The sequence below is a fragment of the Lygodium microphyllum genome, chromosome 25 (assembly GCF_053477565.2).
Source record: "Lygodium microphyllum isolate KBCC chromosome 25, Lygodium_microphyllum_v1.1.10, whole genome shotgun sequence".
In the NCBI taxonomy this organism is placed as follows: domain Eukaryota; kingdom Viridiplantae; phylum Streptophyta; class Polypodiopsida; order Schizaeales; family Lygodiaceae; genus Lygodium; species Lygodium microphyllum.
In genome coordinates this window covers 43,107,634-43,130,064 of record NC_141159.1, presented here as the reverse complement: position 1 = coordinate 43,130,064, position 22,431 = coordinate 43,107,634, and the positions used below count along the sequence as shown (strand labels likewise).

Here is a 22,431-nt window from a genome sequence, read left to right as displayed (position 1 = left end):
CTCCTCTAAAGAAAAACAACACAAATGAACTAAACACATTCTGCAATAAACATTTCCCTAATTAGCAATTTTTAAGATAAATACTAATTCTTCAAGTTTGAACCATGCTTCATGCACTTTCTTTGAAAATTGTGTCTGCAGAAATTTGCATATAAAAGAATAAGACCAAAAGAGTAACACCACCACGGCATGCCAACAAAAACCATCCATGAGTCTTACAAACGAAACCCATGCCAAAAAAGCAAATGGGAATTGCAGAATTGATATAAATGTGAGACTTCAAATCCAATACTTCAAGGCTATTCTCACCATCTATAACTAAATTACCATTTTAGCTTTCCTATTGTTGAAAGATATGATAGATGCAGTGATGCTGAGCTATCGGTAACATTATGATTCTCCAGACCTCAGTTCTTGATGTAAAAGAGCAAAGCATAGCCTCCTTCTAGAACTTCGCCTGGTTACTACCCAAAAGGCATGTGAACTTTGCATTTACTTCTTTGAATACACTTGTCAGTTAAAATAGATTGTGGCATCTGTGAGTTCAAATAGACTCTGGCCACTGCTACATAATCAGATACTCAAGCTACCAACACTTAAAGAGGAAAGCAAAGCAAGTCTGAGGAGCAACAGCATGAGAAAATGTGGCAAGAAACAATGAACTGCCAGTACCTGACAACAAAATGCATCAGAAAAAGTGCAGAGCTCATAATGCCAGATCACAGACCCCCAGTTTTGTTGGTGTCTAACAAAACCTGACACCTTGGTTTCCATCTTTCAAATGCTGCTGTCCAGTACTTAAATCAAGCATGGATATAATCAGGATTTGTATCCTTCTTTGACATGAATAGAAAAGTACAATTCAAGTATGAATTACAAAGTTGAGAGGGCTGCACAAGAAAATGTCTAAATGAAGATTTATACACCACCTTTGAAGAGTTTCACTTCTCAAGGTTCATTGGGGAAGGGTATAAAATATTGAAACACAGCCGTGAAAACTGCAGAGCTGCCATATACAAACATGAGATTTGGTTGGGGGGGTGTGTGTGTCTGAGTCACACCACATCATTGCCAACACCTAAGTGTAGTCAGAATATATTGTTTTGAGACTAAAAGCAAATCCTAAAGGACTTCGTATGTGTGCAAGCTTGTTCGTAGTCGGTGTGTGCACACGTGCATGCACACAACAGAAGGGAGGGTTGTATGTCATAGACCAGCAGTCCTGAGACTTGACAAAATCAATGGCAAGAATTTTATAAATTCTCAATTATTACCACATCACTGAATAGCCTCAAAAATAATTAGGGAATTCAACCAAACGTGGCAATATCAACAAATTTATGGCACAGAGTATGCTATGAGGGTTTCCACATGGATTACCCAGAAGCATACTCAAGTACAAATATGGACATGAAGGCCAAAGATCTCCAAACAGGGAGATGAAAACTACCCATCACCTGGGATGTACTGTCTGCTGCTGAAAAAGACATAGGCGAGAAGGGGATGAAATACTGCCTGGAGGAGATGGTTCTGGACTTTCTGAGACCTCATATTGAGTTGGTAGCAGATTCAAGAAGCTGCCTTGAACTGGCTGAGTTGCACCCGGAGTAGTATCTGCAATTATTTACGATTAATTAGTTCAAACAGCTTCTGTAGTTGAGCACTTCGGCAACTACTCCAGCAAAAATCTGACATAAAACAATTACCAAACAAAGTCTTTATAGAGGGCCTCTTTGGTTTTCCTTTTTTTCGCAGTTCAGCTGCAGAAGTACTCAAAAGTGAAGATAGTTTCTGGCTCAATAACCAAAACTCAGATGCATAAACCCTACATGACAATCAACATACAACCAAATGGCACGACTGCTTACCAACACCAGGAACTTGACCATCCTGAACAATTTCAAAATTTTTGTATGTATAGCCCACAAAGTTCACGTCTTTAGATGGAAGCATCTGAACCCAAAATAAATACGATAACTCAGGCAGAACTACCACAGAAGCACCCAAAAATTTAATTACATACAGTAAAGCTTGTTTCATGAAACTAGTTAATGCCATTTTAAATCTAACTATATCAAGAAATATTGAAGATGTTTGGACTTATTTGAGAGTTTAAAAAGGCAATTACAAAGCACCATTCGTGGGTGCTTTGGTAGAGTCAAATGCTTTACACAAAGGCATTCCCCTAGATAGAAAAACTGGACTCTGAAGACTAATCTCAATGTCTACTTGTGCCTTTCGTACTTTCGTGATTGAATATTTTTAGAAATTGCCTAGATTACCTTTCTCCAGGGCCCAGACTTGGAGGTTGTCTGTGCCTGAGGTCCAGCCTGCAATTCAAGGTTAAAAGTTTTAAGACTAGAACATTGAAACTGACAAAAATAGATCCGATGTAGTTATAAACTAGATAAAGGCAAAAAAAACAGAAAATCATTGACACATTGGACTACCTTGTAGATTGAAAATGAAGGCTTCAAAACTGTTTCCATCAACAAGGTTGCTCAGCCAGACAATAATAGCATCGGATTAAAAGGGGACATGGAACCTGACTGAATAGCCTACCTGACTGTTGCACTACTGTGCAATATGATTGTCACTATGTTAAGGCTTAGAAGAGAAAAATGAAAACCCTGTCAACTTATTCTAGGTCGAAAAGAATTGCTAGATATTTGTTTTGCTTCCTAGTCATTAGCACGATGATCATTAAAGAGAAGTTGGTGTAGAGGTAGCAACCCTCTTGCTGAGGAGTAATATCTGTAGCAGTGACAGGCAGGTAGCAAAAAGGCCAGTGCTAATGCCAGTGTTTAGGCCAGTGCCAGTAGTGTGGAAGTAAAGACCAGTAGTGTGGCCATGCCAGTGTTTAGGCCATGTGCTAATGCCACTGATATTGATCAAAGCAGTGGTAAGTAAAGACCAGATTCTAATTATAAAGCCTGGAATTGAGGACTCCAGATCCAGATTTGCACAAGGATTGGACTCCAGACAACCTCCATACAGAACCAGCTTAACCAACTCCAACACTTCAGCTGAAATGAGAGGTGTTGGCGGTAGATATAGATTAGGTGGTAGTGCAGTGATGCCAGTGGCAGTGGTAATAAGTATTAGACCAGTACTAATGCCACTGACATCTCAATAACACTTGGTGATAATGGTAAGAGTACTGGTATTAGGCCAGTACTAATGCCAATGATATCATTAACACTAGTGGTGGTGCTAGTAGGAGTAGAGATGTCAGTGGCAGAAGGGACAGGTAGCAGTAAGTACTGGGCCAGTGTTTGATATCACAAACAGGCTATAATGTTATTAACAAAAGTATCAAGTCCAGGACTCCAGGTACAGAATTGCACTGAAATGCAAGAAGAACTGATGTTAAGTCAAACACCCAGCGAGGCTTCCAAACTGCCCAAACATGCAGCCTTCAGCCAAAAACACAACTGCACGAGAACAAAAAAAAGCAGCCATAAAGATAGCACAAACATGAACAGGCTTTAATGTTATAAACTACAGCATTAAGTCCAGGACTCCTGGTACAGAATTGCACTGAAGTGCAAGCAGAACTGAGGTTAAGCCAAACACCTAGTGAGGCTTCCAGACTGCCCAAACATGCAGCTTTCAGCCAAAAACACAACTGCACGAAAACACACAAAGCAGCCATAAAGATAAACTGCAAGCACACATGCAGCTCTAGCCACAATGCAGTCTAAGCTGATGCTGAAGCATCCACGACAGTTCTAGTAACCTGATTCATGCAGTAGACTGAATCACACATCTCATCACACCTACACAGCTGCAGAAACTGCAAAAACAGAAAATCTAACATGAAACTATCAGCATACAACTGCAACAGTCATTACAAAACTACCCATGCCACACCAACTCAACAGACCAAACACCCTTCAGCTGCAAACATCCTGGTTCACATTGCAACTCAATCCATACTTCTAGTAACTACAGATGTTTCAATTCCCAATATCACATAAAACAATGGACAGTGGATATTTCACACAAGTACTTAAATACAGGTTCTAAACCTTATCTTCAGAGAAAATTCTAATGTGTGCACGCAGAGTATTACCTCTTCAAACTTCTCAAAGTTTTGAGTGTCCAATTCATTGGTCACCTCCGGCTTAAAGGCTGCCTCTATTTCATAAAGCTTTTCCCAAGGAACACCATTGAACCAGGGATGTGCCTATGAAAACCCAAATATAACAATAATGATACTGGAGTTACTTAATGGACTCAACATAGGCTTAACACTGATTGCAGAACAAATCAACATCAACACACTCAGATAGCCTGCAAGCAAAATTACCTTAATTTCAAATGCACCTTTTGTGCCCAACCTGTGATCAACATCACACAGCAGCCTGCTAATCAAATCTTTGGCTTCTGCAGACAATTTGACTTCATCTGGAAACTTTAAGTGGCTCCTCCAATTCACTATCTGCTTGAAAAATATCATGGCATTAAGATAGGAACTCCCATACACTCCAAAATGAAATTCACTTGTGTCATCAGGACAAAAACTGCTTACAAACCAACATTGAACCTTTACCTTTCTGCAGGTTGCCATTGGTTCATCTGAATAGAAGGGTGGATAGCCAATCAGCATTTCATACATGATGGCACCGAGTGACCACCTAGAACCATACAGGATACTGAATCATTAAAATACCACATTTTTTGGAAATGTTAACCATGTCAAACATACGCCTTAGCATTTCATCTACAAGAGAAACCAACTACTAAACCATACTAAAGTGACAATCAAGGCTTACCAGTCACATTCCATACCATATCCCTTCTTCAGTAACACTTCAGGAGCTATATAATCTGGTGTGCCAACAGTCGAGTATGCCTGGCATTCCCCCACCCCGGGGAAAAGAAGAACAAATTTGTTATACATGCTCAATACTAGGTAAGACCCAAAATCATCCTCCCTCAATGTTCAAACTATTAGTAGATCGAGAGCTTAAGTCACTAGTAGTTAAGACAGCAGAAACCCTGAATCATGCAAAAGCAGAGTACTCCATTTTCTACAGCTCATGCTTCCGGAGAAAACAAGTGAATAGATCCTCAGCCTTTAGTTTAAAGATGTGGTAACAATAAGGGAGTTCAAATGCTGCTGAAACCCCAAATAAGAATCAATAAGCAGTGCAACTATCGTAAGCTCAAATATGAGGTGCTATAAAGCCCTTTTAAAGCCCAAATCATGCTAACTTTTCATGCCACTTCTTAATAAGCTAGCAGAGTAAAACCCTGAGTTTTGTACTTTTGCAAGTAGCCTCTAGAACTGACAACAGCAATTCTGCAATTGCAGCAATATAAGTCACTTGTTTGCAGAGTCTTGGAAAGGCAAACAATTAGAAGCCTCAGTTTCTTTCTTTTGCAGAAAATCTTTTCTAACACAGAAACGACTGATCAATGACATATAGCCACCTTGCAGCAGGTCTAGAAGCCTCTTCTTTGGTAACTGGCCGCATCACAAGTTACAATGACAAAGACATATATCTTGACAACTGTGCCTTCTCAAAAAGTCAAAACCTAACTGGCCGCATCACATGTAACAATGGCAAATAAATACATCCTGACAGCTGTACCTTCTCAAAAAGTCCAAAACCTGAATCAGAAGAAATAAATATCCAGAGTATGTATTGCTTTTTGATACCTTCTCTTGCAGATTTATAGGAAACTAAAGCATAAATCCACATTATTTGGAAAAAAAACAAAGCACTAGTTAGAACAAGAACATGCAAGGTCATAACAACACATCGAACTTTACCAGCATCCGCCTATTTCTTTGCCAATGTAGTAGTTGTTCCTGCTGTGTACGTCTTGGAGCAGGGGAATGCCTTGTTCCATCTGCAGTTCCTGTTTCTCTTAGTCTATCATCCACCACAGGATCATTTTCTTGCAAAGTAGGCAATTTGCTGCAGTCGAGAGGCTTGCAGAGCCCAAAGTCGGAAAGCTTCATATGCCCATTTTTATCTAGTAACAGGTTATCCGGCTTAATATCCCTGCACAAGTCAAACTCCTCAGCTCACAGCGGAATAGGGAAAAACGTACTATGTTCCATATTATTCGCCTCTAAAACAGACAAGATTAGTTTATAAGATATAAAACACATACATAACACATCCACATACAAGGGTAGCACAACTAGCCCAGTCCAATCAATTAAAGTTCCACACTTTTTATATCTATTCTAAAAGCATATAATGCTAAATCAAACAGGAAAGTTGTAAGTTGTAATGAAAACCATCGTTTGCAAAATCATATTACAATCAGTCATAATTAATCATCCTTCATAGCCTTCAGGTCATTATGGCTCAGTAGTAGACTTTGACCTGTGAATATAATTGTGCTTGTGTATAGATTCTATAGCCAAAACGGCCTGCCCAACATAAAATCGAGCTTCATCTTCTGTTAGTATGTCTTTTCGCATCAGTAGTGTCATCATGTCTCCTCCTGGAAGATACTCCATAATCAGATACAGATATTCGTCATCTTGGAATGAGCAGTACAGCTTGACAATGCAGTTACTGTCCACCTCAGCAAGAAGATTCCTTTCTGCTTTGACATGCTCTACCTGTTGAAGATCAGTCATATTAATAGACAAACAAACATCATTAAGAAGACTTAAGAAATATGAGCCTTCATCACTGTATGGAGGCCCTCTCGAAAACTAAAAATTGTCAAATACCTGCCCCCTTCTCAGCATTTCAGACTTCTTTAGTTTCTTCATTGCATATACATGACCAGTTGCTTTCTCTCGGCATAACCTCACCTGCCAGAACAAAATGGAAGCCCTCAAAAAAAAGTTTGGAATCTCTGGACTCTCCTAAAGCAAAATAAGTAAATCAAACTAGCAGCTAAAAATCTTAGATAGAATAAACAATTAGCATTGACCTGAACAAAGAAAAGCTTTCATCCTTCCTGAGTTATTAATTGATTTAGCATGCTAGAAAGCCGATGAAACCGAACAAGTTTAGGGATCTTATCTGAAGTTCAATAACACACAAGTTGTCTGTGAAATGACATACAAGATAATGTGTGCCAAATCTAGACTAACATACAATTCCCAATTGGTTCCCACGCTTCTCACTCTTTAGCACAATTTCTGTGTGCACTGCATTGTCATATCGAGCAGGCGCACCACTTACTTGTAATAACTCGTCTACAATTTGTCATCATTAAGACAAATAATTGCCATTAATTTACACTTAATTTTCACTGCATAGGTAAGCCCAAAAAAAGTTTTATTTATAATGGCTTTCATTTTGCCCAATAGGACCAATGCCCAAAAATCACCATAAAAGCACATGTTGTGGCATCTCACATTGTTAGATTACGGGGACAGATTTCTTGAAACTGATGGAAGCACGAGACAGTTCATCCTCCCAGCCACGCCTAGATAAGTGCTGGCCCTCAAGCTTATCTTTTTGCCAGCCGTCAACTTGCTGGAGTCCTACTATTCTTGGACTCCCTTACTTTCTAGGCTCCCCTTAACCCCGTTCGGGCGCCCAAGAGCCCAGACGGTCATGCTCGTGCATGTTCCCCTAAATTTACCTTATTGTAACATTAAATATCCCTTTTAATGTCACATTCCACACTTATGACCTTAATGTGACATTAAATATCACTTTTAATGTCACATTAATGTCACATTTCCTTCCCCTTAAGAATCGGTTTCGTCCTCGAAAACGATATTTGGAAGGTCTAACTGTAAATCGGGAAACCTTTTCTTTAAAGTACTTACTCGCTCCCATGTTGAGCTTTCCTCTGAACAATCTTTCCACTTAACCAAACATTCTTGATAAATAGTATTCCTCGTTCGTCTATTACGAACATTTAATATTTTTTCTGGTTCATGTGGATTAGATTGGTCATAGAATAACTCCTCAATATCATCATTTAAGATTAGATTATCCAAATCACCCAGCTTCTTCCTTAGTTTGCTTACATGAAAAACTGGATGTATTTTACTACCAGCAGGTAGTTGGAGCTTATAAGCCAATTCTCCCACCCTTTTAAGTATTATGAAAGGACCACAATACCTTGGTGAAAGCTTTGGACAATGTCCCTTTTTCATAGTTTTAGTTTGTTCAGGCACCTTAAGATAGACCAATTCTCCTTCTTCAAAGGAGATGTCTCTTCGGTGAGGATCTGCATATGCTCTAGCTCGACTTTGAGCCTTTTTAATATTTTCTTGAGCAAATTTTAACATACTATTCATATCCTCCAAAAAGTCTTTAGCTGCCTGAACCTTTTCCTTATGCAGTCCTACTGCAAAAGGAGCTCTGGGCTGAAACCCATACATCAACATAAATGGACTATATCCAGTGGAAGAGTGTTTGGCACTGTTATATGCAAACTCTGCTATCGGTAAATACTCTTCCCAATTAGTTTGCCTTTTGCTTACATATGCCCTAAGCATATCTTCAAGAATTTGGTTAATCCTTTCAGTTTGCCCATCTGTTTGCGGATGATCCGCCGTACTCATGCTAAGTTTAGTATCCAATTTCCTAAATACCGCACGCCAAAAATGGCTATCAAATTTTCTATCCCGATCAGAAACTATATTTGCCGGAAGGCCATACAATCGGTATATGTTCTCTACGAACAATCTAGCCAATTCTAGTGTTTTAACATCAGTTGAAGTTGGAATAAACCTAGTCATTTTGGTTAACCTATCCACAATTACCCACACAGAGTCGTGCCCCCTCTGTGTTCTAGGTAGAGCAACAATAAAATCCATGGAGATACTCTCCCATTTTCCCGAAGGAATTTCTAATGGATGGAGAAGTCCTCCCATTTTTAATTTTTCAGTTTTATTAACCTGGCATTTATTACATTTGACCACATAGTCAAGGACGTCCTTATTCATTCCAGGCCAATAGAACTGCCTTTTAATAAGACTATAAGTCTTATTAACTCCTGGATGTCCCGCACTAGGGGTATCATGACACTCAAAGAGTATCTGGCGCCTTATTTCTATATCTTTCGGGACACATACCCTACACTTGTAGAGTAAATAACCATTATCAATGGTAAAATTCTTCCACTTGAATCCAGTTTGAGCAACCCCTGACGCTCCATTTCCTAGTTGAACATCCTCAAATATTCCTTCCTTAGTAGAAGCATTTTCATTTGGATCCCCATTTTTTATTGCTTCCCATATGTTGGAATATGCCGGATCAACCTGGCATTTCCCTTTTAAAGATTCAAGCAAACTGGAAGTGAACTGAGTAAAACTCAATTCATTAATGATGGGCATTCTGTTGAGTGCATCAGCTACTATATTATACTTTCCTCTTCTATATCTTATTTCATAGTCGAACTCTTGGAGGAGTTCAGCCCATCTGGCTTTACGCCCATGTAAATCTGGTTGATCATTAAGCCACTTAATGCTTTCAGGATTCGATAAAATCAAAAGTTTGGCACCATACAAATAGTGCCTCCATTTCTTCATTGCATGTACTATTGCATACAGCTCCCTCTCATAAACAGAATAATTTTGTTTTGCACGATCTAATTTCTTGCTTTCAAAAGCAACTGGTCGACCTTCTTGTAATAAGACCGCGCATATTGCCTTATCACTGGCATCAGCTTCAACCACAAATGGTTTATTGGGATCCACTATTAATAATACTGGAGCTGTAGCAATAGCTACCTTAAGTTTTTGAAAACTTTCATTTTGGTCTGTTCCCCAATTAAAACTTTTCCCTTTCCCTTTAAGTTGATCTGTCATTGGAACAGCTATTTTGGCATAATCTCGAATGAATCTACGATAAAATCCAGATAAACCTAGGAAGATCTGCAGCTCTTCCAAGTTCCGTGGAGGTGGCCATTCAATAATTGCCCTTACTTTTTCTGGATCCATGTTGATTCCCTCTTTCGAGATTATATGCCCTAAATATCTGACCTCTTCTGCAAAGAATTCACATTTAGTTTTCTTCGCATAAAGGGAATGTGTTCTTAACAGTTGGAATACTAATTGTAAGTGTTCCAAATGTTCTTCTCTTGATTTACTAAAGATCAAGATATCATCTAAAAAGACTACTACAAAATGTCCTAGATAGGGCCGTAAAACACTATTCATCAGCTTCATAAAGGTAGCTGGTGCATTAGTGAGACCAAAAGGCATCACCAAAAAATCATAATGCCCGTATCTAGTACGAAATGCCGTTTTGGAAATATCTTGTGCCTTAATTCTTATTTGGTGATAACCTGATCTTAAGTCTATCTTTGTGAAGAATTTTGCCCCTTGCAATTGATCAAAAAGATCTTCCATTCTGGGCATAGGAAATTTATTCTTCACCGTTATTTTATTAAGTGCTCTATAGTCAACACAAAGTCGCATAGAACCATCTTTTTTCTTTACCAATAAAATTGTTGAAGCCCAAGGTGAATTACTGGGTTGAATAAATCCTTTATCCAGGTAATCCTTAATTTGTCTCTCAACTTCTTGATGCTGTGTTTCACTTAACCTATACGGTGGTTTTGAAATTGGGTGTGTATCCTTATTTATATCAATTGGGTGATTTATTTCACCCCTATCTGGTGGAAGGCCACTAGGTAAATCAGAAGAAAACACATCTTTAAAATCATCTAACAAACTGTTCAATTCATTATTTACATTCAATTTGCAAACATAAGAAAATTGTTGCTTTATATTACAGAAAGTAAAAGTATTCTGTACAGGAAGAGACCATAACATATATACCTCACAAACTTCCTTCTTTATCAGCTTCTGAACTTCAGTAGAACACAGCAAAGGATTATCAGATACTTCATGTTCACCTTGAATGACAAAAGTCTTACCATCCCTTTCAAATTCCAGTGTATTATGGTGATAGCTACGTTTTAAGGATGGTTCCAATCCCCATAGCCACTCCCTCCCTAGAGCAATATCAGCTCTTTCCATATTCATTATTTGGAAATCAAGCTTATCTTTATATCCTTGAATCTCGATTTCCAAATTGGATACTATTGTATCCCATATTTTATTGTCTTGGCCTTGCATCATACGCACAACGTATTGATGCTCACTGTTTTGTTGGGGAAGTTTCAATTTTTTGACAAGTGCATAATTTATAAAATTATGTGTGGCAGAGTCATCAATCATGACTCTAACCTGTTTTCTAGCTATCAATCCATGTACTCTAAGTAAATCATGTGGCCCAAAAGTAGGTTGCCACAAAGAAGTTGACATACAACACTTATGTTGTATATCCTTGTGCAAGACCTCTAAAGATTTATACTTTTCATGGCCCTTTAATTCTAAGGTCTGCACTACATGGATTTGTTTTTCTTTTCCCTTGCCCTTGTCCTTTCCTTTGTCTTCCCCCTTTTTCTTTTGAGGGCAATTCCAAGCAGCATGGTTAGGGGATAGGCAATTAAAACACAATTTTTCTTTTTTGGCCTTATCAAAGTCATCAGGACTTAGCTTTGGCCTCATATATGGTTTCTTTTCAAAAGGTTGTTTTTTACCCTTGAAAAATGGCATTTTTCTTTTAAATTTGCCCACAAATTTTGAGGTTTCTAATTCCTTAGACTTGGGCTCCATATCAGTGAGACTGGTGAGTGTACCTGGACGCGTACTATCTTCATAAATTAATGCAAATTTAATTGCCTCTTCAAGCGTCTTAGGTAAACTCCGTTTTACTTCCTTTTTACAGGCTTTATCCAGTCCCCTAATGAATCCTCTTGTTTTTTGGAATTCATCAATTCCTTCCAGTTTGAGGATTATCTCACGATATTCCTCCAAATATGTCAGTAGGGGCCGTCCCTTTTGTCTGACATAATCCCAATCTTCCCAATTTCTTTCCATTTCATTTTCAGGAAGAAATTCTTTTAAAAAGACAGATTCAAATTGAGCCCAAGTTTCAGGTATTTTATTCGCCTCCTTTAAAGTTCGCCACCACTTATATGCTTTGGGCCCCAAAGTTAAACTGGCCTCCAGTGCTTGGAGATGTGGTGGGGTATTTTTTAATTTATGTAAATCTTCCCATTTTTGGAGGAAATTAAAGATTGTATCTTTATTCCTATCTTTTTCCTCCCCATAAAATTGAGGTGGTTTCATATCCTTTAAAACTGGATTATCCCTCAATTTATGGTAGGTTTGGGGTTCCTTAAGATCTCGCACAGTCACATCTAAATCTTTCGATGAAGATGGGACATCCGAGGTTTCTATCTTATTTTTATCTCTTTCCAACAATAAAGTTAGTTGAGATTTTATTTCAGTAAGTGTTTGAGTTAAAAACTCCATTTGAACCCCCTGAGTTTGCACACGAGCAGAAAGATCATCAAATTGCTCTCTCGTGGCAAAAAATTCTTCCCATTGTTCTTCTTGTATGTCTGGTTCATGGGGATCTGCCATAGGTTGATCCCCGGAACTAGAACTTTCCATTACCCTTTCTTTCCCTTTTTCTGCCATTAATACACTGGAATTGGAAAGCAAAAATAAGAAATTTGCATACAAGATAAAATACTTCCCTAATTTTTAATGGCAGGCTGTGGCTTTAGTTATGTATGAAGGCTGTAGCTTCAGTTGTGTATGAAATTTTCTGCCTGTCTCACAGCAGTCGCAGTCCTATCCGTCTCAGGAGCAGTCCTATCCGTGAACAGCAATCTGATACTGGCAGCTCCACTTCTGATCTAGTTCTCGCGGCTGCTGGCAGCTTCACATCTAATCTGGTTGGTCCTCGCGAATGCTGGCGACTCCCCGCCTGGTCTGATTAGTCTTCGCGACCCTGGTCCTTACGTTTTTTTTTTATGTTTCTGCCCGTAACGTGACGGGTCACCTTTATGTGACGTAACGTGGCTTCTCCCTTTTTATTTCTCTTCACGGCCCGTTTTCTCACGCGACGGACCGGACAGAAGTGATGGCCCGTTTTCTTACATGACGGGGCAGGGCAGAAGTGCCACGTCAAATCGCGTGACCATCTAGAACTAAGTGTCGTGAAGACGCAACGGGACGGGACGCTTCTGGCTTCCGTTCTTCTTCACGACTGGCTTCCGTTCTTCACATTCATCACTGTTCTTCTGTTGAGACCTTCCGGAATCCTTACGGCTACCGGCTCTGATACCAATGTTAGATTACGGGGACAGATTTCTTGAAACTGATGGAAGCACGAGACAGTTCATCCTCCCAGCCACGCCTAGATAAGTGCTGGCCCTCAAGCTTATCTTTTTGCCAGCCGTCAACTTGCTGGAGTCCTACTATTCTTGGACTCCCTTACTTTCTAGGCTCCCCTTAACCCCGTTCGGGCGCCCAAGAGCCCAGACGGTCATGCTCGTGCATGTTCCCCTAAATTTACCTTATTGTAACATTAAATATCCCTTTTAATGTCACATTCCACACTTATGACCTTAATGTGACATTAAATATCACTTTTAATGTCACATTAATGTCACACACATACTCACTTTCAAATCATTGCCCAAGTCACCCTCCATCTTCACCGAGTGTTGTTCCACTTCTTACCTCTGGGCACCTGGTGGATGCAGCACAACTAGAGCTGTTGCTGCATACCTTGGAACCTGCAGCCCATGTCTCTCACAAGGATGTGAATTTTAAACTAAGTGCTCTTTGGACATTAAGTTGTGCACGTGTGGTTTGTTAGCAATCATGTGCTCTTTGGATACTTAAGTTGGGACGCAACTTGTGCATGCATGTGGTTTGTTAGCAGTCATATGTGTCGCGTACAATTATCTCATGCCTATGAGCCTAAGTCAAATGAGGACATTAGGAGCTTTGACATTGTGATTATTTCATCATTCTGTGTTTTACACACTTCAAGTAAAGGTGGTACCAATGCATTTCGTTTTTGGCACAAAATGCTCAATTTGCCTATTTATAGGCAATGTGCTCTCTCACTCCATCCATCCATTAGATCATCTTTCCGGCCAGCCTCCATCATCATTGTCTTCACCTCCTACCTTCACCTAGCATCCAAACTCAAGCCTAGAGCTATGGATTGGAGCTTGATAGAGATCGATCTCTTCTATCATCGAGTCTCAATCGTATTGTTTTCTCTCTATGTTCCTTCTATCTCTCTATTCTCTCTCCCACTTTGTGTTCACATTCTTTTCTACTGCACATTCACACGGTATCATTCACCTTGGTGGGAGCCAGAGTCTTCAAAGCGTTGTTGTCCAAGTCTACAACAACAGTCGAGCGTCATCTACAACAGCTGTAGATGGCATATTTTCATCCGATTTGACCAGAGTGGCCTGTTTATGCCCTCTCCCTGGTTGCATTTTGCATGCACAAATGTCCCAAAGCTTGTGTTTTCATTCAGGCTCCCTCTCATCTGCCGCATTTCAAACCTGGGCAGCTGCTACACCAGCTAGGTGGCCTTTTCTTCTTGCTGGGCGACAGTTTTCTGAGCTGATGTCATTACTTTCAGTGCTGGCTGCTGCATTTCATGTAGAGCACTGTATTTCTTGGGCCATCTGTGCAGTCTGCAGCCTATCACAGGCTGCATTTACTGTGAACAGCCACTTTGCCACCTGCATTTGCAGCTCAGACTCTGTTCCCGTTGAGCCCTCCAACCTTGGCTATTGAAACCAGCCTTTCTTCTCAACAAGGATGGTAAATAACCTGATTAAGCACTAATTACAACAAGCATAAAATACACAAATCGAGAAATACACACTTTACCACTTAATCTTGGAGGGTAGACTCCCAATTGGCCCCAAAACTAGTGCTGCCAGCGATATTTCTTTAGCTTCTATTAATATTGGATGAGGTACACTAAAATTAGCCTCCAATCTCCTTCAATTTCTAATACTTCTTGCTGTCAAAAATGGCCAACAAGCCTTCAATCTGATTTGGCCCTTGATCTAACAAGAAATCGGCCTCTCTAATTGACCCTTGGCTGGTCAAAATGAGCCCAAAATTCACTTGGGATGGCCAATTTCTTGAAATCTCAAAGAATTCCTTGAATTCCAGTTACTGATTTCAAGTACTAAGTCTTCAATTTCTTGGCATGGGACCCAAGGTGGCAACTAAAGCCTAAATTCTGCTATAAATTAGGGTTTACAGCAGCAAATGCTCTATTGTCAACCTTCTATGGCTGATATCTGCTGAAATAGTTGAGAAAAGCTGAGGGTTTGCTCATAGAGAGAAGAGAGAGAGAGCTGAGAGAAATTTTGGATTTCTATCACGAGAAAATGTCAGTACCAACTGCTATCTGCTGTGAAACAGCATTAAATGATGTTGCCCAGCAGACTGGAGGCCTTAGATGGATGTTACCCAGCCCTAGATGGAACCTACAGCTGCTGCTCTCCCTGTTGCAGGTGTTGCCTGCAGTAGGAGCCTTCCTAGCTGACTGGAAATGGCCAAAACCTACTGGTACCTGCTTGGACAGCACTCTTTCCTTCTCTCTCAACCTCCACAATCCATTGAATGGCTTGAATGACCCTCCACCAGCCTCTAATAGCCTTTCCTTCACTTGGATGGGAAAGTTTTGACAAGTGGCCGCTTGTTTGGCCACTTGGCAACCTTCTAAATGAAATTTTTGTTGAGAAACACGGATCTAGAGCTAGTTGGCTATGGTGGACGCAAGTTAAACACACGATACATTTTCAGAGTGAGGGATTGTAACTCAAGTGAATTAGGTTCCAAGATAGATTAGCTTGGACTCATTAACACAATCTTGAGTGACACAAAATAAAAGTACCATTCTATTGAAATGAGTGTCAAGTACATGTTTATATAGCTTTTGGATAGTACCACTTTTCCTCTCTCTGCTTATGGGATTTCGGACATCTCTTCCTAGAGCATTCTGGAGCATACAACTTTTGTCATCTCTCTTATACAAAGCCTCTTCTAGGCATACATCATTTGATTTCTCAACACCCCCCCTCAAATGATAAGTCTCTACCCTTGCTGGCTTTTGCCCCCCCTTCATGATGACATAGCTAGGGAAACTAGCTCTCTAGCAACCTAGTCAAGTTAAGGCTTGAAACTTTACATTTTTTGTAAGGTTTTTACAATATCCACTATGGGAACAAATTCCTTAAAACAGTTTGTCATAGTTGTTGATGGTAGCGGAAGTATCTTTTTCTTCTTCTTCATTTATGAATTGACTTTGGTGGTGGTTATTCTACATCTACTGTGCTATTTTCTTGTGGAAGCATTCACTAACAATATGGCCAGTTTTACCACAATAATGGCATGTCATCTGACTCCTATTGTCGGTGTTGAATCCTCAACCTCTTCCCTTGGATCTAGTAGCTCCTCTAGTGTATAAGAGGTTTTCCCTTGAGCTGGTCTCTTTTACATCTTTGCTTTTAAATTTGCTTTCTCCATCAAGCAATGAGTACTCAATATCTTTGAGTGAGAGACTTGGAACATTACTTAGAGTGGACACAAGGTTTTCATATGGATCCTTATTTACACTTGCAAGTAGTACGGCTATTGCTTCATCTTCATCAATATTCTTCTTAAGAGTTGCAAGCTAGGTTTTTAGGCTCTTGAACTTGTTAATGTGCATGGTCATAGAAGCACTTTCTTTGATATCTAGTTTATAAAACTGCATGAGTAGTTTTACCCTTTGAGTTTTTTGCTTGGGTACCAAACATTCTGTCAAGTTCCTCCCAAGCGGTTCTAGCATTTCTAATGCCAGATATATGATGTAGCACATCATCACTTAGTCCCCAGGCAATGATACCTAGTGCCTTGTTATTCATCTTCTTCCATTCTTTGGTTTTGAACTGGTCTTCTTCAACGAACCCATCTTCATCATCTTCCTTCTTGTTATCTGCATCATCTTCAAACAAGTCTCATAATTCTTTCCACATAAGATGGTACATGGTCTTCTCCTTCCAGGCATGGAAGCCTTCACCATTAAATTTTGCTATATGTTCCACTTCAGTCATCTTAGTAGGAGGTCTTACTACGAGAACTCTCGGGCAATGTCTATCCTTTTACAATAAACTAGAGATTTATAAGGATTTTAATCACTGAAGCATAAACTCACTTTTGAGATCAAGATTATGGCTAGAGCAATAGGCCTTTTTCAATGCAAATAAATTTCAGTCCAAAATAGTTGAGTGTGAAAATAGGTTCGATAGAGAGGGTGTGAATAGGTGTGAAAGAGGGTGTGAATAGGTGTGAAATAGGCCTTTTTGATTTTGTGAACCTTAGGATAACATTAAGAACAAATGACGAATTGCAGGCGTCGCTTCTCTGTGGCTTGTGATAGATCTGATGGCATCTTTCGATCTGTTGATGTCGATTGTGATGAGAGCTTCCCTTTCAGGCTTCAGTAGGCTCCACAGTTCGTGACTAGCTAAGATTGAACGACATGCTTCTTATCATTCTTCAAGACCTGGTAGGTCTTAGAGATGTCTTGAGAGTGGCGTATAGCAGAGCGCACTGCTGGTCCGATTGGGGAGGCCTGCGAGAGGCAATCCAGGTGGACCTACAGGGCGAGCTTGCGGAATGCCGCTTTAAGGTCCTCTGTAGAAGCAATCCTGGAGACTCCGAGTAGCTTGTAGTAATCCATAGTGATGGAAATCCATTCATGGGACTATATGGATAAACCTGCTCTGGCTCTATCTCTTTCTCTTCTCTATTGTTCCCCCTGCTTCTTTGAACCAGCAAGCCCATTATAATGTCTGCAGATCAGCCTCAGTGATGGCTTCGAAGCAAGGCAACTTCAAGCAAGGCCAGGAGTTTGGAAAAACTAGATAGGATTCTTATGCTATTTTAGAATAGCAACTGCCTTGTAGTGCTTCATTCCTTGGACAATAAAGGCTCCTTTACCTCGTATGCAATGGTAGATGGCTTTGAGGAATAGAGGAGATGATAAAGAATGAGATTGAGAAAGGACACACACTAGCTAACTAGCTTAGCCATGGCTCTGATAGCATGTTAAGAAACATGGATCTAGAGCTAGTTGGCTATGGTGGAAGCAAGTTAAACACACGATACATTTTCAAAGTGAGAGATTGTAACTCAAGTGAATTAGGTTCCAAGATAGATTAGCTTGGACTCATAAACACAATCTTGAGTGACACAAAATGAAAGTACCATTCTATTGAAATGAGTGTCAAGTACATGCTTATATAGCTTCTGGATAGTACCACTTTTCCTCTCTGTGCTTATGGGATTTTGGACATCTCTTCCTAGAGCATTCTGGCGCATACAACTTTTGTCATCTCTCTTATACAAAGACTCTTCTAGGCATACATCATTTGATTTCTCAACAATTTTCATCCATTTAAATTAATTCTCCAAATTAACTATTCTGAATTCTGAAAATTAATTTCAATGCTTGTCCCTACCTAACAAACTAAGCATACCCATCCACAATGAAATTGGCTAGGCCATTTTGATTGCCAAGTGGTCCTCTATATTAACTGACCTTGAACTCGCATTAATTAATTAATTAATGCATAGTTCCTAGTGTCACCACTGACACTTATTGTCAAATAAATGCCTAGGCCAAAACTCAAACCTGACCAATATTACATTATTTAACTTTTGCCTTTAACACCCTTGACATCTAAGGATCCTTGGCCCATCATTGTGCAATAACTAACTAGCACATCACATGTGATTAACAACTTAATCAAATACTAATCAAAGCATTAAAATTTACATGGCCATGACAACTACAATCTATGGCAAATGAGAGGCAAGATCGTATGGATCAAGACCATGAGGATCATCGAAGTGTTAACCAATATAATGAAGACTGGCAATCACAAAACCATCGCACTTTTGACCTTTGGGATTTCGTGACTATGGATTCCAGTGTCAAATCAACCATAGACTTGGCAGATTTACAAGATCGAGTGAATGCTAAAGCCTGCTCTTTTCTTTTTTCCAATTATACAAATTTTGTGCTCGTCCATGTAAGACAAATCTAGGCTACCACAAAGGTCTGAAAGCAATTGGCATCTCTTAACCAAGTCCAAACATTCAAGCACCATATATGCCTCAAGTTGAAGCTTCAACAACTCTCTATCATTCACAAATTTCCCTACAATAAACAACCACATCAACAAGACAAAGGAGATTTGGGATAAGCTTACATCCCTTTTTAAGTTTTTTTTTTTTTTTAAAGTTTGAAGGACCTTGCTATGACACTTCTCTCACATCTTCTATCACTAAAATATGATATGTTCTACACCAATCTTCTCACCTCTCAGACAAGGGACACTATCACGTGGGAGAAGCTAGTCCATGCAGTGCTTGAGCAGGATGGGTGTCACAAGGAGACAGATTTTACCAAAGCTAGAGCATAAAGCCATGCCTTTGCAACATCATCTTCACGTAAAAGAACAAGCCAAGCAGAAGAAAGGGAAAAAAAAGTCCAATAAATCAGAGTCATTTTCAAACTATAATACACGTTTGAAGGGAAAGCACCAAGGATATCCCAAGCATCCACACTCTAAGATTCAAATATAGATTCGGAGGGAAAGTGCCAAGGATATCCTAAGTGTCCACACTGTAAAAGACCTCACACCCCAAGGAGAAGTGCTAGAAGAAATACCCCCCACCTTCATCTGAAAGCAAAGAATAGAGTTAAATCGCCAAATTCTCCCTCTACCTCTACTTTTCTATCTACACCTACTATTACTCATGAGTTAACATTCCTTCAATCCACGAGATGGAGAAGCCTTTTTCGACTCTCTAGTCTGATGAGAGGCATTGGCTCATTGGAAGTGATGCATCGAGTCACTTGACTCCTTCGGAAGATTGGCTCCAAGATCTCCATTCATCTCAGCATACAATCACTATAGGAGATTCATTCTGGTGATGGAACCTCAATACTATTGCCTAGCTAACCATCGAGCGAAAAACTTGATTTTCGGACTTAGGCTTCCATCAACTCTCAATTCTCACCTTATTAGGCTCAATACTCCGACTATGTTCACCGAATGGGCCATGTTCATTACGGATTCTTCTTCAAGAGTCATTCATGTGGCACGTCAGTAGAAGAGGGGGCACCACCCATCCCATAGATTCTAATCCATCCCCCACCATCTCCTGTGGTGGTTCCCTCGTACCCTCATCTCTTTAAAAGAGGGACGATACTAGTTATGCGGCTATGGATTCCATATCCCTTTCTGTTTCAAAGAGGAATTCCTAAGATTATGAGAAGATCCTTTAGAGATTGCAATCTTCTTTAGGCGTTTTCTTCATGTCTTGGCCTCTTTTCTTCGTCATCAAGCCACCATCCCTTGTTGCTTGCATACCCCTCCTATGGTCCATCGTCCCTATTGTTACTCTTTGGCAAGTTACAATGCCTTCAATAGATCCTCACTGCCGTGTTTCAATTGGGTAAAAGCCTTGGCTCACCCATTCTCGACTTGAGTTTTCTGGAGTGGTATGTTCGAGGCCCCTCTACTTCCATTGGCTACGGTGGTCACTCATTGCGTCAAGCTTTCATCTAGAGAGAGAGTCTTAGTCCTCGGCTTGCATTCTTCATCGACAACGGCACTCCTATCACCCTCAAATCTTTTGCATCTCTTTTAGTCTTCACTATATCCAAGATCTAAGACAATCATCTCCTATCTTAAGCCACATGATGTGAAAAAATGACCACAGCCTAGTAGCTTTTTGAAAAGAACCTGTCAACTTTCTCACTTCTTATGACTAGCAACAAAACAAAGAAGATACATCACAAGACATATTGGTAGAATGAAAGGAGAAGTTTGTACCTCTCCAAATGCTCCCCTCCCAATGATAGTTAAAAGATCAAAATCATCAACACCCATCTTCCTTCTCTGCAGCCGCATGTATTCAGTCTCTTTCCTCTCCAGGTCCTTACGTAGGTTGTTTTGTTCTTCCTCTGTAACATCGGCATCAGCAAGCTTTTGCTCGAGTATAATCCGCCTGGCATCAATAACACCAAAGTCACAACTTTTGACAAATCATACACTTCAATAGCATACTACAGCGGCATCTCAGTCTTCATTCGAAAACCAGCTCATGAGGGGCAAACTCATGCACAGCATTGAGAAGTCTAACCAAACAACAGGTATCAGCGAATCAATTAGTCCCTACAGTTTCGTTCACCATGAAGTTGTGGCACAAACTGATAAGCATAGCATAATATACACAAGATATCGCACTTCTGAAACAGGCTCCAGCTGGTCAAATTTCTTGCTTTGTTTCATGTGTTGGACCCTTGAAATCACCGTCTGGCTATGTAATAGACAGCAATGTAGCAATAGCTGATTAAAGCTAGGAAAATGCCAGTTGCTTCAGAGACTTTTCAGCAATCCTGTCAACGTGGCCATATCACAAGGCTCGATTTGAGCCAAATAGAAAATATCATCGTGAATTTGCAACTTCTGAATCCTCCCGTACTAAAAGCTCATAGCCCTCATGCATCGATTGCAACAAAGTGTCGACTACATTGTCAAGTCGGCTTCAACAACATGCCAAGCACAGCCAATCTTGACAGCTGAGGAACAGGGCCAGGAAGCGAAGATCCATGTCTGGTTAAGCTCGATAAAAGCAAAAAAACCGACAGGCTGATCATTAAACACGCTAGTGCAATCAATTGAGGTTAGGCGTGCAAATCGAGGAACCGTTGACGCATCGAATTCTAATCATTTCAAGTACAAGATGAGGGAAGACGATGGAGGCAAGGGGTACCTTTCCCTTCGCTCTTGCAGGATTTTCATTTGAGATTTGTAGTGATTCTCAATGTACTGCTTGGCGGCAGCGACCTTCTGTCTGGTGATGTTGGAAGGGAGCTCCTCGGGCGCGGCCTTGGCTCCATCTTTGGGGCTTTCGGAGCCATGCGAGCTCTTCTTCTTCCCCCTGGTGAATCGCTGGAACCAGCTCTTGGTGCCTTCCATGGCTTCCCCCGTTTCTATACAAGCAAAAATAGAGAGGAGGATATGATGTCTGAAAAAATTTTCCTAGCTGCACGAATCAATTGTGGCTTGATCGAGCGGGGGATGCAGGTGGACGGAGGGGAGGCGAGGATGGAGCAATGAAGGGAGCGGCGCGGATCGGGGAGCCATATCCGGAGAAATGGACATGGCGGAGGTGCTCAGGGCACCATGGGAGCTGGAAATTAGGGTTTATGTTCGGGTGTGGGGGTGGTAAGGGAGGGGGCGAGAGGCAGAAGGACCGAATCCATGCAAGGAGAGCAGCAGCAAGCAGACAGACAGACACAGAAACAGACGGACGGAGACGCAGAGAGAGAGAGACAGAGAGAGAGAAGGCATAGAAGTCTTCAAGATTTGTTCCTGTAAAGGCGTAGTTTGTGAAGGCCTGATGGCGCTGTCGCCCTTGGTCCCACGCACACTCGAGTGCATGTAACACTTGCGTGACTTGTTGATCTAATTCGCCATTGTCATATTTTTTCTTCTATCGCATATGAACCCCCGCTTAACCACCAAGAACTCCCTAACAACAACCAGTGCTTTTGCTAGGGACATATCGCAATC

General features: G+C 40.5%; 1 protein-coding gene across 2 annotated transcripts; it reads right to left on the bottom strand.

Moving 5' to 3' along the window:
- Nucleotides 1–504: 504 nt before the first annotated feature.
- On the bottom strand, nt 505–22,207 carry LOC148014141 (uncharacterized). 2 transcript variants are annotated; one of them, XM_087667343.1, is made up of 14 exons: nt 21,629–22,207; nt 20,686–20,860; nt 6,704–6,787; nt 6,348–6,589; nt 5,783–6,017; nt 4,779–4,858; nt 4,556–4,640; nt 4,313–4,444; nt 4,076–4,189; nt 2,283–2,330; nt 1,869–1,953; nt 1,707–1,760; nt 1,458–1,614; nt 506–1,222 (listed from the first exon to the last, which is right to left on the bottom strand). In XM_087667343.1, the coding sequence occupies exons 1-14, from the start codon at nt 21,832–21,834 to the stop codon at nt 1,207–1,209; spliced, it is 1,713 nt and encodes a 570-aa protein (XP_087523469.1). In that variant the 5' UTR covers nt 21,835–22,207; the 3' UTR covers nt 506–1,206. The 2 variants fall into 2 exon arrangements, with proteins under 2 accessions (XP_087523470.1, XP_087523469.1); XM_087667344.1 differs by having other exon boundaries at nt 505–1,614.
- Between the last annotated feature and the right edge of the window lie 224 nt (nt 22,208–22,431).

Bases quoted from the DNA above. Each gene is read 5' to 3' on its own strand.
- LOC148014141 (XM_087667343.1), bottom strand. From the start codon at position 21,834: ATGGAAGGCACCAAGAGCTGGTTCCAGCGATTCACCAGGGGGAAGAAG. The intron at 4,641-4,778 runs GTAAGCCTTGAT...GTATGGTTCTAG, and splicing joins TATGGTATGGAATGTGACTG to GTGGTCACTCGGTGCCATCA. The intron at 4,445-4,555 runs GTAAAGGTTCAA...TTTTTCAAGCAG, and splicing joins CAATGGCAACCTGCAGAAAG to ATAGTGAATTGGAGGAGCCA.